The sequence below is a fragment of the Camelus bactrianus genome, chromosome 2 (assembly GCF_048773025.1).
Source record: "Camelus bactrianus isolate YW-2024 breed Bactrian camel chromosome 2, ASM4877302v1, whole genome shotgun sequence".
Classification (NCBI taxonomy): Eukaryota; Metazoa; Chordata; class Mammalia; order Artiodactyla; family Camelidae; genus Camelus; species Camelus bactrianus.
The window spans coordinates 85,651,611-85,667,782 of NC_133540.1; the positions used below are offsets into that span (position 1 = coordinate 85,651,611).

The window sequence follows — 16,172 nt, forward strand, 5'->3', positions numbered from 1 at the left end:
CCTGTGCACTAATAAATGAATCGCTATAAAAATTTTACACCTGTAGTACTACAGTCAAATTCATAACATAGGAGTGGAAACATTTTTTCAAAAATTTACCTGTGATGACAGGCTGATGATACACAGTTTCTCCAACAAAAAGAGAAAGGCATGCTGTAGGGTAATGAAATTCTTTGAAAGCAAAGTTATAAAACAGTAAGAAAATTAACACGTTAATTTTATATTAAATATTACTCACCTTATGCCTATATAAGAATAGACTAGTATGTACATGTATTCTACACATTCATGACATATAAAACTTTTTCTTAATTTTTTCGATATTTCTGGGTGACATGTTTAGACTTTGAGTTTTTTTCAAATTGCCACAAATCTCCAAAATATTTTCCAGTATATTTATTGAAAACAATTCACATATATATGGATCTGTGCAGTTCACACCCACGTTGTTCAAGATTCAATTGTATTTCCAAAAGAATCCCCCCAAAATAAGAATACCAATAGGATCTAAACAAATTCTCAATTATTTCTGAGATAACTCATGTTTTAGAAGCTTTAGGTCATCCTGCATTTCCTACTCCTTTTTAAAAAATAAATAAATAGTCTGTTCTTTTTCTCAGGACTTGTACAGATGATTACTGACAAATAAAATGTAAAGACAAATCTTTATTCATAATCTAGTCATTCACAATCTCTAATAATCAAGATAGGACATCTTTAACTTTATTCACATTCTGTAGTTGAAATGACTAAAACTAGAATTATAGAATTACCCAACAATTAAACTAGACAACAAAACATTCTAAGTTTTCTCTTAAGAAAAAAAAAAATAAATATTTTATGCTGTAGGATTTTGTGGGGTTTTGTTGTTTGTTTTGTTTTGTTTGCAATAATTCTGTTCTCTTTGTATGAAGATCTTATCCCCAGGTTAGTTTCAGTTTAGTAATATGGAAAAGCAACTTCTATTTAATTAATTAATTTATTTATTATTTATAGCTTTTAATATGTACTGGTATTTTCAAATGTTTACACATTTATTCATCATAACAACCTGTTGAAGTGGAAAGTACCTTTAATTTCCATTTTACAGATAAACTAAGGCACAGACAGGTTAAATGTCATGTCAGTTATCGGGAGCACTGTAATTCCTATCCTGGCATATGGGGCAGAGTCCTTCTCTGTGCCTTCACCCACCTCTCCAGCATCCTTTCCCTGCTCATGCTTCCCACCTGGTGGGTATCCCCACCCCTCTCACAGATCTGCATCCAGAATCACTCCTAAACCATCTGAAACCTATCTGAGTATAATCCAAGAAAGGACATTAAAACTAAGAATGAAAAATAACTACGCAATGACAAAGGCTCCAGTTACCAGCTTGAAATGTCTTATTAGAAAGCAGTAGAAATAAAATATGACTGCAATTATTTCTCTAGAGAGGAAATCAGATCACTGGAAGCAGGAAAGTCCATATAACTTGGAAATGAAATGAGATTTGTAGCCATAAAACAAGGAAATGAAATTAGATTCATGATCTAGCTCTTAGATACTTTACAGGAGCACGTTTTTCTGCTGCTTAGGCGAGCAAAGGGCGCTACTACTCACGTTAGACAACTGCTTCCGGTCCCTATGACCTATTCTGTGCTTGGACAAAACTGGAAACCGTGGACCCGTGAGCCCAACGCAGCTGTCCCTCTCAGAGCAGCTCCAAATGACCACCAACCCCTCATTTCATGGATTAATCAACACCCTCTATACCAAAAAGGTGGTATTCGTGGATTTACTCGAGCTCTGGAAGTTCCAGAATTTCACAGGGGTAGGATTACAACACGACACTATGTTCTATTTTAAACACTGAATTAAACTTTTGATGTTTGTCATCCCGTCACCAGTGCGAGACGATATGACACAAAGTGTGATTTATTCGTGCTTTCAAAATACCACGAAGTAGGGGAACTTCCTTATGTATAATTTGAGGTGGCATGTATTTTAACTGTTATTTATGCAAATACGAGTAAAATCAAGTCCCAAGGTTCTTAATGCGTAAGTAACACATGGAAAATCAGTTCTCTCTGATTTTCCCCTCCTCTCTCTCCTTAATTCCCCCAATCTTAATAACTAACGTTCATCACGACACCTGTCTCTAAGGTCTGACACCACATCTTGCACGGCGACTCATTCCCCCGTGGGGAGGCCACACCCCGGGGTCCCCGGATTATGCGGGAGTGGGGCGGGCGGGGCCCGGGCGGGGCCGCGTCTTCCTTCCGCACCGCGGAACGACCCGTGCGTCAGGGGATTTCCCTGCCTGGGGCTGCGGGTTCCCGTCCCATCAGGATAAAAGGCGTTCGACCGCCCCGGGGAGTCACAGAATCCGATTCGCCAGCTCAACCGCCGCAGACAGAGACCCTCCGAGCTGAGCCCCATGGCCCGCACCGCGACCCCCGCCGCCCCCCGGCTCCTCCGCGCCGCGCTGCTGCTCCTGCTCCTGGTGGCCGCCGGCCGGCGCGCAGCAGGTGAGACGCGGCGCCCGGCATCGCCGGGGCGGGTGGGCGGGTGGCTGGGCGCCCATCCCCGGACGGCCCCCTAACCGAGTCTGCTCTCTCTGCAGGGGTGCCTGTGGTCACCGAACTGCGCTGCCACTGCTTGCAGACCTTGCAGGGAATTCACTTCAAGAACATCCAGAGCGTGAAGGTGACGGCCCCGGGACCCCACTGTGGCCAAACGGAAGTCATGTAAGTGCCGCCGCTGCTGCGGTCCTTGTCACCGCTACCCTCCCTGTCCCCCCACCCTGACCCCCAGCCCGACCTCCGGCCTCACGTGGTCTCCCCTCTCTCTGCAGAGCCACTCTCAAGAATGGCCAGGAAGCTTGTCTCAACCCCGCAGCCCCCATGGTTAAGAAAATAGTCGACAAGATGCTAAACAAGTGAGTTATGGTTTATATTTGCACGTACGGCTAGAGCAATTGGTCACAAATACAGACATATTACCTTCTGAAAACTGTATCAGAGAACCTTAGGGTTTAGCTGCAGGGCTGAAAATCATTATTATTTCACAATTAAATTTGCCATTAAGGTCATGAATCTGCTCTGGCGCCAGAAGGATATTTCCAGTGCCTCATCCCCCTCTCCATCCCCGGTGAATGTGGGTAAATGTATGTTCCTGAAAGATTAAGTAGATTTAGCCAATGATGCTAAAATGCTGCCTACGCATTAAGGAACAGATATTGTTTAGGTCTGTCTCCTATGGGTTTCAGACCTGAAAAGTAGAACCCTTGGTTTTGAGCAACACACACCTCTCAAGCTTAGTGGTGAAGAGGGAGGACTTTGCAGTGAAAACCAACCCCCACCCCATAGGTTTAGTTTCCACATTTTATTGTTCCTGTAACCCCAAGGAAAGTATTTAACCTCTTTAAGTCTCAATAACATGGGGAAAGTAATAGCAGCGACTGCACGGGGTTTGCTATCAGGCTTAAGTGATGTCATGCATGTACTTTTTTTTTTTTTTAATTCCATTGCTTTCTGTTTTTTTTTTGAAGCTAATAATAAGATTGTGACCACAGGCTCCTTATTCCTAATTAAATGGCATCTAGGAGCCTGGCATTTTCTGCCACACAAGGCAGCAGTGGTCTAGGTAGCAACTACTTGGTATAAGGCTATGAGGTCAATTTTTTGAGTCCTACTAACAGTAACTATTTTCTCATCACAGGGGCAGCACCAACTGATCTGGAGAGAAAGAGGAAGCTTACTGGCTACTGCTGAGCCCTAGTGGAATTGGAGTGAATGAAGAGAAAGGAATAGCTCCTGGGGCCACCTAGACTGCATTTAATGTGTTTGGCTATTTCTTATGAGAGTTTTCTATTTATTTGTATGTATTTATTTATTTTTCAAAGCTTGTATATTGATGTTCTATCTAATATTTAAAGATATGAATGTGTTTGGCAATTTTCTGTACTGTTATTTAAAAAGATAATTTTTATGTTCAAAGTTCAGTTCTATTATTTAATTTGAAGATGCTATGTTTTAAATGTTCATTCATTAAACTACTTGGGGGGGAGTGGCTAGGGGGTACCATACTGTACCATCCACTTTGGTAAAGGCTGGAAACAATAGTGGGGGAATCCAAGCAAATAGATCACTGTTAAGTTAGGGGAATGTATGTGTACATTATTATCTGTCCTGATGAGAAGATTGTCAGTTGTTATTTATTGAAACAATTTCATAGCATGTGGTCAACATTTCTGATGCTGAAGCTTTTAAATAGACAGTATTCTGAATATCCCTTGGACATTTTATGTCTTCCTTGTAAGGCATAATGCCTTGTGTAGTGTTAATTATGCAATGATTTTCTCTCTCTCTCTTGGAATAGAGAAGTTTAAATATTTTTTGATGTATTTTTACAAATAACATGAAAATAAAGCTTTTTACAAAAATTTCTTGCTTAGATTTCTTTTTTACTCCTTAACCTTTTCCCCCTCCCCTGAATACCCAGCACTTGGGTTTTCTATTGCTGGTGCAACAAATTATTGCAAATTTAGTAGTTTTAAAGAACACAGACTTATTCTCTTACAGTTCTGGAGGTCAGAAAATCAAAATTTGTTCTACTGGGCTAAAGTCAAGGTGTCCACAAGGCTATCTCCTTCTGGAGGCCCGAGGGGACTCCATTGCTCTGATCGATTTAGTTAGCAGAGGCCATTTATACTCCATAGTTCACAGTCATCTTCCTGCATCTTCAAAGCTATCAACATAGCCTCTTCAAGTCTCTTTTTTAGGGCAGCAAAACGTATCTCTTTTCTGATTATTTTTAATAAACAGAAGGCTCAAAAAGTTTTTCTTGTTACTTCCCTCTTACTTGCCTAAAGTAATTTAGATAAAGGACCTGTTCTCATAATAGAGATATCACCAGAGATATCTGCAAAGAAAATGGGCCAGGAGTGGTGGGGGAAACTCTAGTCAGGGCCTTGAGATCAGAGTCCACTCTGTCCCATTGTCTCTGCAAGGCCCAGTAAGTATTGTTTACCAAACATTTGCTTTTCCATCTCCAGGTAAATTGCCTTTTCCCCCCTTGAAGTCTCAGACCATTACCCCTAACATCCTCTCTTGTCTTTAGCTGAAGATGGTATTTAAGGCGAGGACTTTGGCCATTTTACTTGGTTTTCCTGTGTCTCTCCCATGATATGTATTATTAAACTTTTGTTTGACTTTCTTCTCTTAATCTGTCTTATGTCAACTTAAATCTTAGATCAGCCAGAAGAATTTACAAGGGTAGAGGAAAATTTCTCCTTACCTGACACTTTCTGTCCTTCTGCTCTGTCACATCACCTTCTGTCTGATTCTGACTTTTTCTGCATCCCTTTTGTAAGAATCTTAGTGATTCTATCAGTCCATCTGGGTAACACAGGATAATCTTTCCATTGTGAGGTCTGTAATTTAATCACATCTGTAAAGGTCCTTCTAAAATGGAAGATAACATGTTCTCAGTTTCCGGGGATTAAGACAAGGGTATCTCTGGGGAGCTATCATTCAAACTTCCACAGGGTATTTGGATTTCAGTGCCAAAAGCAATTTTGATTAGGTTAATGAATGTTATGTTATAGAAGGGGAATTGGAGATTGTGGATGGAGCCAAAATGGTATCAGGACTGGCTAATATTCAACAAATGCAACTATTATTAATGTTTGTCAGTTAAGAAGAAGCAGATTTAGGTATTTTCTCCAGATTGCTACTAGAAAGCTTCAGAGAACAAAAATATATTTATTACATAACTAGAGGGAAGACATGAATGATTGGAAGAGGAGGAGGAAGATCTGGGTCTGCATTTATCGTTGGTCCTCTGGCTTGCTCTCACAGATAATAACGCAGTCCTGGAGCAAGCATAAATGTCAAGAGTCAGAACCATGTCTGGAAGTCTTTGGAGAAGAAGGCAGCCCTCCACTAGGAACAATAAGGTAGGAAGTAGAAGACAGGTATTTGAAAGGATGGTCACAGGTTGATGATGGCAGGAAAGAGATGTTCTCTGCATAAGCAGATCAGTTAGAACAGTGTGACACAGTATTACCAGCTGAACTTGAGAAGCCAGCAGGATACCATAATGGCAGCAGTGCCAGAAGTTTCCTGGGCAAAGGAGCCAGAGCAGAAGAAAAGGAATAATGGGTGATCCCACTCCATGATTATGATTACTTATTTGAGAGTTCTCTTGAGATATCCTCCAGAGACTTTCAGAAATTAGCCAGATGTGCGAGAGAGGAGAGATGGAGGTTCTGTAATAGCAAGATGGGGAAATGTTTTCTCTGCTGGAACAGGAAAATTACAAGGTAAGAGTCCTGTTTTATTCTATATTTCCCATAAAACAGAGCCCTTGTGCAAGTGCCTTATTAAGTCCACCAGCTCACATCCCGAACTTTATCTTCACCTGTGTGTGGTACCTCTGTGGAAACATTTTATCCTCTGCTTTCAGAATGGTAGCAGCAGATGATTAGGGGTGTGCCTTTTACTTTTAGGAGTCCTGTGAAAAGAAAACGAGATGATCAGGGCCGTCATGAACAGATCAGATGGACTTGCACCCAGAACAGCAAGTTAGAGCTCAAAGAAATCTGCTCAGTGGGCCACAAAACCTACACATGCACAGAACCACCCAGCCAGTGCCCTAATACAGCTGACACAGAAGAAGAAAGAGAAGCAAGGTTCTTGAACATTAGTCCAGTTCACATCACCCTCAGAGGACTGTGGCTGACCTCTGACTCTAGCATCATCTAGAGCACGGCACGTTGTAGAACCACCAATTCCCTCTGCTTCTCAGGTTTCTTCCCAGACCCCTCACTGTGGGCCACTGCAGGGTGGACTAAAGCAAAGTTATGGGCATTGGCCAAACACATTTGAAAGAAAAAAATAATTACCTTTCTCTTTTTGTGACCTTGCCAGATTATTTACCTCCTCTGAGTTTCAATTTCCTCATCAGTAAAATAAAAACATGCCTTGTAACATTGTTGAAAGGTTTCAAGAATATACACCACAAGCATGTAAAGCAGCACTGGCATAAAGCAAAACGCAACAAATGGTGGTTACTTTTAGGACAATGTGTGGTATCTATGTCAGAATAAATAATTATTTTTGAGGAGAGAAATATAAGACATAGGTCAAAATGGAGTATTTAAAGTAACTTACAAATTTATGCATATAGCCCTCTGAGCAGCTGGAAGATCATGGTAATGTGGTAGATGATCTTATAAACCTGAAGATTTGATCATCTTACAATATTAAGAATTTAGAGCTTACTACAAATTAAATATACTATCAATCTGGCATTGAATCAAAGCTCTGATAGCACATAATTTGATCACCTCCACGTGGTGCATAGACAATTGAAATTCAAGGAATTTAAGATCATGTCTGAATAGTGTTTCTGATTCATTGTGGCAGTTTTTTGCTTGGCATGAAGGCCAAGAACCCAGCAGTCAGTTGAATGTTACAGTCATTTTAATCTAAATACATGTTGAGACTTATTTCCTAATATGTCATTCCCTGTCACAAAGCTGTACCTCTTGAAGCATAATTCTGTTTACAGTGTTTATCAGTTCTTTCTCTTAACGCTGAGTTTCTATTCGTCTTTTTTTTTAATTGAAGTATAGTTAATTTATAATGCTGTGTTAGTTTCAGGTGTGCAGCAAAGTGATTCAGTTATACTTATATATGTATATTCATCTTTACAGACTCAATTCAATGTTATCTTCTTCAATGAAAGCAAATGAGATATTCTGATTATTGAGGTTATCTGTAAAGTGGCCCTGTGTCAACAATTGTATTAATTATTCAGTTAAGTGGTTTGTTTATTGATGCAGAAAAAATGTGTTGAATATGACATAACCAAGGCCATTTAATAGAACAATTAACAGAATTTGAGCTCATATTTCACTGTTAGTAATTTAGTCATTACAGCTTTGAAACTTAACATACTCTTGGTAGGACAGGAATTATTAATTTATCAATAGACAGCAGATTCCATTAAGACTTTAAATGTGATCATGCAAGTGGACATAAAAGGCAAAGACATAGTAAAGCATATTAATTTCCATATTAATTTTTCAAAAGATGTACAGACTTCCTCATGACAATATTCTTCAAATTATCATTAACTGAAAATGGCATTGGATCCTTCAAAGTTTCATAGCTCCACCCCTAGGAAATAATAAGGCAAAATTCTCTCTTTTAACAAACGTATTACATTCTGCACTCCCCATCCCTCCCAAATAAAATAAACTAGAAAAATAAATTCTACTTCCCTATTGACTTATTTTAAAACTGACAAATACTCCTTTGATAAGCTTCTTGTTTTATTCTTCAACAAAGAGAGAGAAAGCAATAAAAATTAATCTTGAGATTGCAGTGCATAAAGCCTACTATAGTGTTGCATCCACCAAGGTCTGAAAACAGAGGTGCCTACTGTAACCTCATAGACATTTTTCTTTTTCTTTTATCTATTGGAAGTTTCATAAAAGAAGAACTAGATCTAAAGAGACTTTTTGTTTGACTTTAAGTGAAGTAAAAACTGTAAATCGTTAGCCAATGTCATAATAAACATGCATTACTGAGCTACTACAATGGAACAGTGTTAGACATGCTAGATCAAAAACCCATTCCTTAGGTTTTTATTGTCATCAGGATAAGCAATATAAGCAGAAAATTAACTGTTTCATTCAATGAACATTTATTCACATGATAATTAGATGTGAAATCTCTTTTGTGATTTCTCCTTAATCATTTCTACCAATTTTGAATTGTTAATCCAATATAGTGGTGGGCTACATTGACTTAAATTTGGGTTGCTTAACGTTTTGCTATTAAGAAAAATGCAGCATTTTTGTACTCGTCTCCAGCTACACATGTGTAAGAGATACTCTAGAATATATATGTAGGAGGGGAATTACTGGCTCATACAGTTTACACATCTTCAACTTCGCCAAGTAACACTATTTTCCTAATGGTAGTACTGATTAATTCCACCTGCAGGCAACTCATGACAGTTCCTCTTCCTCCACCTACTGGCCAGTACTTGGAATTGTCAGACTTCTTAAATTGTGGAAAATCAAATTACTGTATAACAGTATCTTATTGTGCTTTTAATTTGCTTTTCCTTTATTACAAGTGAGACTGAATATCTTTTCATATGCATATAAACTATTTGGATTTGATCCTCTGTGAAATTGTATTTCTTTTGTCAATTTTTTTCTGTTATCCCATTTGCTATTTCATAAAAGTTTTTTAAAAAACATATATTTTGTATATGAATCATTTGTCACCATATGTATGGCAAAAAGTTGTATCTGTGGTATTGTAAAACAGATTTTTATAATGTAACTTTTTAATAGCTATGCTCAAAGTCATAAAAATAATCTTTTGTATTGACTTCTAAAAATTGGATAGTTTTATCTTTTGTATTCAGAACTCAGAATTGATTATTCTCTATGATATGAATAGAAAGTCAATTTTTACTTTTCACATATGGATAACCAATTGTCCCAGTACTATTTATAAAAAAAAAAGTCCATCATTTCCCAATCTCTGTCATAAATCAAGAGAAGTAAAAGTAAGGGTTTGTTTCTGGACTCTGTTTTTTTTCTTTTTTTTCCCCCATGGATCAATATATTTATCTGACATCAGAACCATACCATCTTTACCACTGTAGCATTACAAAAACTCTTGATAAGTGTAAAGGCAAGTCCCCCAACATCATTTTTCTTCTTTAGGAATGTCTTAGCTCTTCTTAGTTCTTTCATATACATCTTAAAATCAGTTTGTCAATATGTGGATTTTGAATGAAAGTGTTTTGAATTATAGATCAGTTTGAGTAGGGATATTTGATGCACCTTTAAAATAGAAAATCTTACATTTGTGACCTTGATGTGGTCCAGAAAGTGAGGTCTTTGAATAACATTTACTTCCAGAGACTTTTGCGTCTGGATGCTATTGTAAATGTTGTCTTTAAAACTGCATTTTCTGATTTTTGTAAATTAGTTTTGTATCCATCAGCCTTCTCCTTATGAATCTGTAAATTATTTTGCGTTTTCTACAGAGATAATTATGTCATCTGCTACTAGTGACTGTTCCATTTTTTCTAACCTTCCTGCACAAGTTAAACATTTCAGTATAAGCTTGAATGAAGGATCATAGCAGGTTCTCTTGTTTCGTTCTCAATAAACCTCTTAAACATTTCACCACTAGGTATAATATTTACTGTGGATATTTTATAGCTTTCTGAGGTTAAGAAAGGAAACGCCTATTAATGAGTTCTTTCTCTTTTTAATGGAGATACTGGGAACTGAACCCAGGACCTTGTGCATGCTAAGCACACACTCTACCACTGAGCTATTTCCCTCCCCTTATCGATGATTTCTTAAGAGTTTCTTTTTAAATCACAAGTTAATATTGAATTATATTACTTTTAAATCCTGGAATTTCCACTCTGAGTTCAAACTATGGTGAGATGGCCACATTTTGAACCTAACAAACTTCTGAGGAAACATGGAGATGCAGGTAGAGCCCTGGGGCCTATGAACAGCAGTTGACAACTTCAGAATTAATGGGGGCTTAAGTAGGACACAGAATACTTTCCCGTGATTTGAACAATGTATGCTCTCTCTTCCCAATAATAAATAAGATCTTAATGAGATTCTAGAAGTAGAGCAAGCAAACAAACAGAAATAGACCACAAAGACTACCAGAGACATAATACTAGACAATATATGGTAAACATTCTATGATGTCAGCTTGGGAGATACATGTGTAGATTACCAAACCTAACACAGAACCTTGTACATGGAATTACATGTATTATGTACATATTACATACATAGTAAGAAATGCTTTCTGATTGGTTTATTGCTGACAAGGTCCTATCTTCCATTTGAACTGACATTATTTGTGGTCAATGGCATAAAATTGTGGTAGTACATATAGAATATTGTAACCTAAATATATGGTTAGTGTGATATCTGAGACAAATTTGTTTTTAAATACATATATTTTGTAGTTGCTTTTACAAACTCAGTAAGTAACATTAAATTACCTTGGAATATTAAGTAAAGCATTTTTTTTTAAAAGCAGTACTCCCATTTTTAGTAATCCGAATAGTCTCCTTTTAGAGTCACACTGAAAGATAGAAAATCAATTTTCTTGGCTCCTGAGGATGTATGGGTGATGATCATTATCAAAAAGATAAAGACAGGTACAATATATACCAAGGCGTTTTCAGGCAAATTTTTTTCTTCTTAAATAGATTGATATTGAAACAAAAGCTTTGCTATAGATTTGAATGAGTTGCAACTATACCTCTTATGTAATGTGACATGACCTATTATTCCAAGTAAACATGTAAATGATTAAAAGGACTATAAGTTGTCTTATGTAGATCAAAACATAGGTATATTAACTAGGAAAATATCTGAGCAAAATTTCCTTCCTTCACTTACCCCCTTTGGAGGAAATCCTTGAACTCCAACACAGTGTTGCTAAAGGTTCAACTTCTAGCAGAGTTGACAAATCACTAAGTAGAAATGGGATAATGAGAGCAGAGCCTGAGACAAGGATTGAAGAGCATTGGGGAGGTGCAGGGAAGACCAGCAGAGAAGCATACAGAAACAATATCGAGACGGGAACGCCACCAGAGAAGAGGGCACTGTTAAGCCAGCTGCCACACTGGGACATCAGCTGAGCTCCTGCAGCACCTTCTACTGGAGGATGCTCTGAGTGGTGCACGTCCATGGCCATCAGAGACCGCAGCCCCAGATTCAGGAACCCAACAAACCACATGTAGGGTGAACAGAAATAATTCCACACCTTGTCACCTTGCGGTAAAACACAGAACACAGAGAACAGAGAAAATCTTATAATAAACCAGTGTAATCTTCCATGGGTCAGAGCTCCAGGGAAGAGGCATAGACAGAGCAGTTCTTCGAGTTTCTGGGTAGTATATAACAAAATGCACCCCCCTGTTAAGTCCATGTAAAACTGAATGGTGAGGGGGCAGGTATAGCTCAGTGGTAGAGCCTGTGCTTAGCACACATGAGGTCCTGGGTTCAATCCCCAGTACCTCCAATACATACATACATACACCTAATTATCTCCCCCTTCCCCTCAAAAACTGAATTTATCTGGATCTGAGTTTTGTTTAGTTTGTAAAATAAATGCAATTACTACGGATGTTCAGAGTTTCTATTTAGTGAATAGTAAGCAAGTTTACAATAGAAACCAATCATCAAAATTTTGTTTTGGGTCAGGCACAAAATTTGCTTTGAGATGACTTCTCTCTTTCCAGAAGACTAGAGTGGAAATAAAGGTTAGTAGATTCTCTGTTGAATTATTTGACTGTTTTACTTCCTGACTTATGCAGCCTAATTCTATACACTTAATGATTCTCATTTTAACATTTTTACCTTTAATTTTCTCTTTAAGCTCAAGTGAATGTTTTCTCTATAACCTCCTAGACAACGCTGAGAAATATTGGGCCCATGTCACCCTCAGCATGATCTTCTCCTGTCTGTATGGTGATGTAGGGAGGTTGTACCCAATTCATAGTTTCAGTGCAAATCCTGGTGCAGACATGACCAGTCCAGAGATCAGACCTTTATTAGCCATGTGACCTTGAGCAAATTACTGAACGGCTTACAGGTTAAGTTTTCTCACACTCTCCCCATGAAACCGTATGCTCTGGTTACATCAAATCACTTCCCAGTTCTCTGAAAACACCATTTTCTATTTGGGCTCAGGGTCTTACATACATTGTTGCCTCTAACTGGAACATCTTTTATCTCCTCCCCTTCCCCTAGCTCAGTTGTCTGGATAATCATTACTTTTCTTCAGCTCTTAGTTTATAGATTACCTCCTGCAGGAGGCTCTTCCTGAGCCCTTCAAGTATTAATTAGCTAATGAAGTGTCCTAAGAACAATCATTTTATTTTCACCCAGATCTGCTGGTGAAAGGAAATGAGGCAAAGAGAAATCAACTGACTTGCCCAAGGTTATAAAGCCCAATAAGGGCAGAGGCAAAGCAAGACGCCAGGAGTGTTATCTCCCTTTTCTTTCATTGCTTCTGCTTTAGTTAGCAAGGCCAGCTCCACCCTGGTTGCACCCAGATTCGTGGGATGCTGAGGCATACAATATCCAGAAAGATGCCCTCTGTGCATTTCTGGGTGAGGCGCATTTCTTCCCCGATGCAGTAATACTTCAGGCCATCTGAGACATCCTGACTGCCACTCCTTGCCAATCAACCAGCATCCTTTCATTGGATCATTGGGTGATATGATCTTAATCTGGACTTACGCCTTTCTCCTGTATTTTTTCCTTGCTGCCAATGTTAACATATATCCGCTGTAATTTAGTTCTCCGCAGATTTCATCTGGAAAATCCACTGCTTCTATGTTATTTTTCTTTTGCTTTCTAAAGAATTCCTTCAGCTGTCTTAACCAGGGGCCCTAGTTTCGTCCAGACTGACTCTCTCCTTTAGCTTTGCATCCAACTGGGTTCCGGATCCTGCACCTCAATCCCCTTAACAACTCTCATGTGAAACTCCTCCTCTCCCATCCTTGTGAAATTGCCCTAATTATGCCTTTCATCAGCTTTCGCAGGACCATTGACATAACTTCCTAATAGTCTCCCAGGCTGTTCTGTCCAATAAGTCCTACTCACTGCAGAGTGACTGAAAGAGCAGATCTCATCTGGTCACTCTTTTACTTGAGGTCCTGCAACGGCTGTCTATCACCTGAAGCCAATATCACTGGGCTAAGCTGGTGTATTAATTTGCTCAGGCCGCCATAACAAAGTAGTATACCACAGACTGAGTGGCGTGTCCAACAGAAATTTATTTTCTTATAGTTCAGGAGGCTAGAAGTCCAAGATCAAAGTGTTCTTAGGGTTGGTTCCTTCTGAGGCCTTTCTCCTTGGCTTGCAGATGGTTATCTTCTACACATATGTTCACATCCTCCTCCCTCTGTATGTGCCTGTGTCCTAATCGCCTGTTTTTATGAGAACACCAGTCACAGTGGATTAAAGCCCATCCCAGTGACCTCATTTTATCTTAATTACCTTTTAAAACAGCCTATCTCCAAATAAGTACTGAGGGTTAAGACTTCAACACAAGAATTCTGAGTACTGAAGGTTATGACTTCAACATAGGAATTTTAGGGGCGACAAATTCAATCCATAACAAATGGCTTACTCACCTTGTTCTTTATAAAAATTCTTATTATTTGCCCACATCACATGATATGCCATGAAACATTCAAAATGCTGTTAGTTGGCCCAAGCACTGGCCCAATCTTCTTTCAAAATGTCACACTCTTCTAACAGAGAGAGCTCCAAAATCTTATCTACCGTCATGGTCATTCCATAACACTTCACCCAATATGCTGCTAATCTATCAGAATCTAAAACTTATCACATCAAATAGGTAAACTGGTTATACTTATTTACTGCAGAAAAAAATATATGTACATTATAAAAATTTGAATGGTAAAAAGGTTATACAGTAAAAAACCCAAATCCTTCCCTCAATTAGAATTTCCTGCCTAAGAAAGTTAGTCACCAAGCAACACTTTAATGTGACCACTAAATACTAATAAGCACTATTTTTAAAAACTTCAAAGAAATAGTTAATGTAATTATGAGCATTCTACATTATGTACAAGTATTTAATTTATACTTCATTTTCATGGTTAAGATATCAAATAGTAGTTAAAATTTGTGTTATTTGTGATCAAAATCAAGTAAAAATAATATGTACACTAAATTCTCTGGGGCGATACACTCAGATTTTGATAGCATTCTTATTTGCAGGCTATGAGGATGTTGACAATAGTACTTTTGATTCTTCTCTTTTTCTTCTTTCATTCAAATTTACTCTAACTTTGAAATTTTCTATAATTAACATGTATAACTTTTGTAATAAAAAATATAACCTTTATTTGAAAAAAAATTCCAAGGTTATTGTTTAAACAGCTCACAACATCTAGATAAAAGTCAGGATCAGGTCTACTTTTTAAATACACTAATGAAAGAAGCTTCATCTCTTCCACAAGCAACATTTTTATTTTCTTTATTATTATGGCCAAAAAAGGTTTTACCAACTTTATTATTACTAATTTCTTACAGATCTGCTCATGAAAACTTTTTATATTCTTCATTCTTTTTTGTGCCTTTACGTCCACTGCTTTTCAAATCTTTGCCAAGCTTTGGGGTTCATGAAATACGAGCTCCCTCTAGTGACCAAATTAATTATGGCCCATCAATGGGAGATGAATGGATAGACAGACAGATCTATGGTATCTGTGATATCTAGGTCTATCTATTTATCCATTATCTATCTGTCTGTCTGTCTATCTATCTATCTATCTATCTATCTATCTATCTATCTATCTATCTATCTATCTATCTATATCGGCTTCTTATTGTGGGATGTGGATTAATTCTAAGGCGAATCAACAAATGCTTAGGCCCCTTGTTTAATCAATTTTAATTGAGGTATAATTTGCATACAATGAAATGTTCCCATTTTAAGCGTGTAATTTGGTGAGTTTTTACAAACATACAGTCCATGTACCATACCGCAATCAAAATATAGAACATTTCCATCACCCACCAAAGTTCTTTCGTACCCTTTTGCAGTCAGCCCCAGACAAACAGTACAGAATAGAAACGGTGGAAACAGAAATCCTTGTCTTATTCTCATCTTAGACGTCTTTCACCATGAAGTGAACCCATCATTAGCTGGGGTTATTCATAGACTTCCTTTATAAGCTTGATGAATGTTCCTCTGTTGATAGTTTTCTGCAAGTTTTAAATTTTTTCCATGAATGAATGTTGAATTCTATCAAATATGTTTTCTACATCTATTGAGATCATCACTGCTTTTTCCTTCTTCAATCTGTTGCTGTGGTAAATTACACTAATTAATTTTGAATGTTGAACCAGATAAATTCCACTTGATCATGACATATTACCCTTTTATATATTGCTTTATTAAATTTGCTATTGATTTTAAAGATTTTTTGTTACTATGTTGTTGAGGGATAGTGGTCTGTAGTGTCTTTTCTTGTAATGTTTTGGTATCAGGGCAATGGTGACTCTATAAAATGAGTTGGGAAGGCTCCTTTCTCTTCTACTTTTTGAGAGATTTACATAAGATTGTTAT

General features: G+C 37.8%; 1 protein-coding gene across 1 annotated transcript; it reads left to right on the forward strand.

Moving 5' to 3' along the window:
- The first annotated feature begins 2,170 nt into the window (after positions 1-2,170).
- On the forward strand, positions 2,171-4,438 carry LOC141573786 (growth-regulated protein homolog gamma-like). The gene is made up of 4 exons (XM_074345049.1): positions 2,171-2,510; positions 2,606-2,729; positions 2,837-2,920; positions 3,703-4,438. The coding sequence occupies exons 1-4, from the start codon at positions 2,420-2,422 to the stop codon at positions 3,716-3,718; spliced, it is 315 nt and encodes a 104-aa protein (XP_074201150.1). The 5' UTR covers positions 2,171-2,419; the 3' UTR covers positions 3,719-4,438.
- Positions 4,439-16,172: the final 11,734 nt, after the last annotated feature.

What these genes read in the sequence shown, in the direction of transcription:
- LOC141573786 (XM_074345049.1), top strand. Translation starts at nt 2,420, where the DNA reads ATGGCCCGCACCGCGACCCCCGCCGCCCCCCGGCTCCTCCGCGCCGCG. An exon ending in CGCCGGCCGGCGCGCAGCAG is followed by an intron (nt 2,511 to 2,605) that starts GTGAGACGCGGC and finishes CTCTCTCTGCAG; the next exon opens with GGGTGCCTGTGGTCACCGAA. An exon ending in TGTGGCCAAACGGAAGTCAT is followed by an intron (nt 2,730 to 2,836) that starts GTAAGTGCCGCC and finishes CTCTCTCTGCAG; the next exon opens with AGCCACTCTCAAGAATGGCC.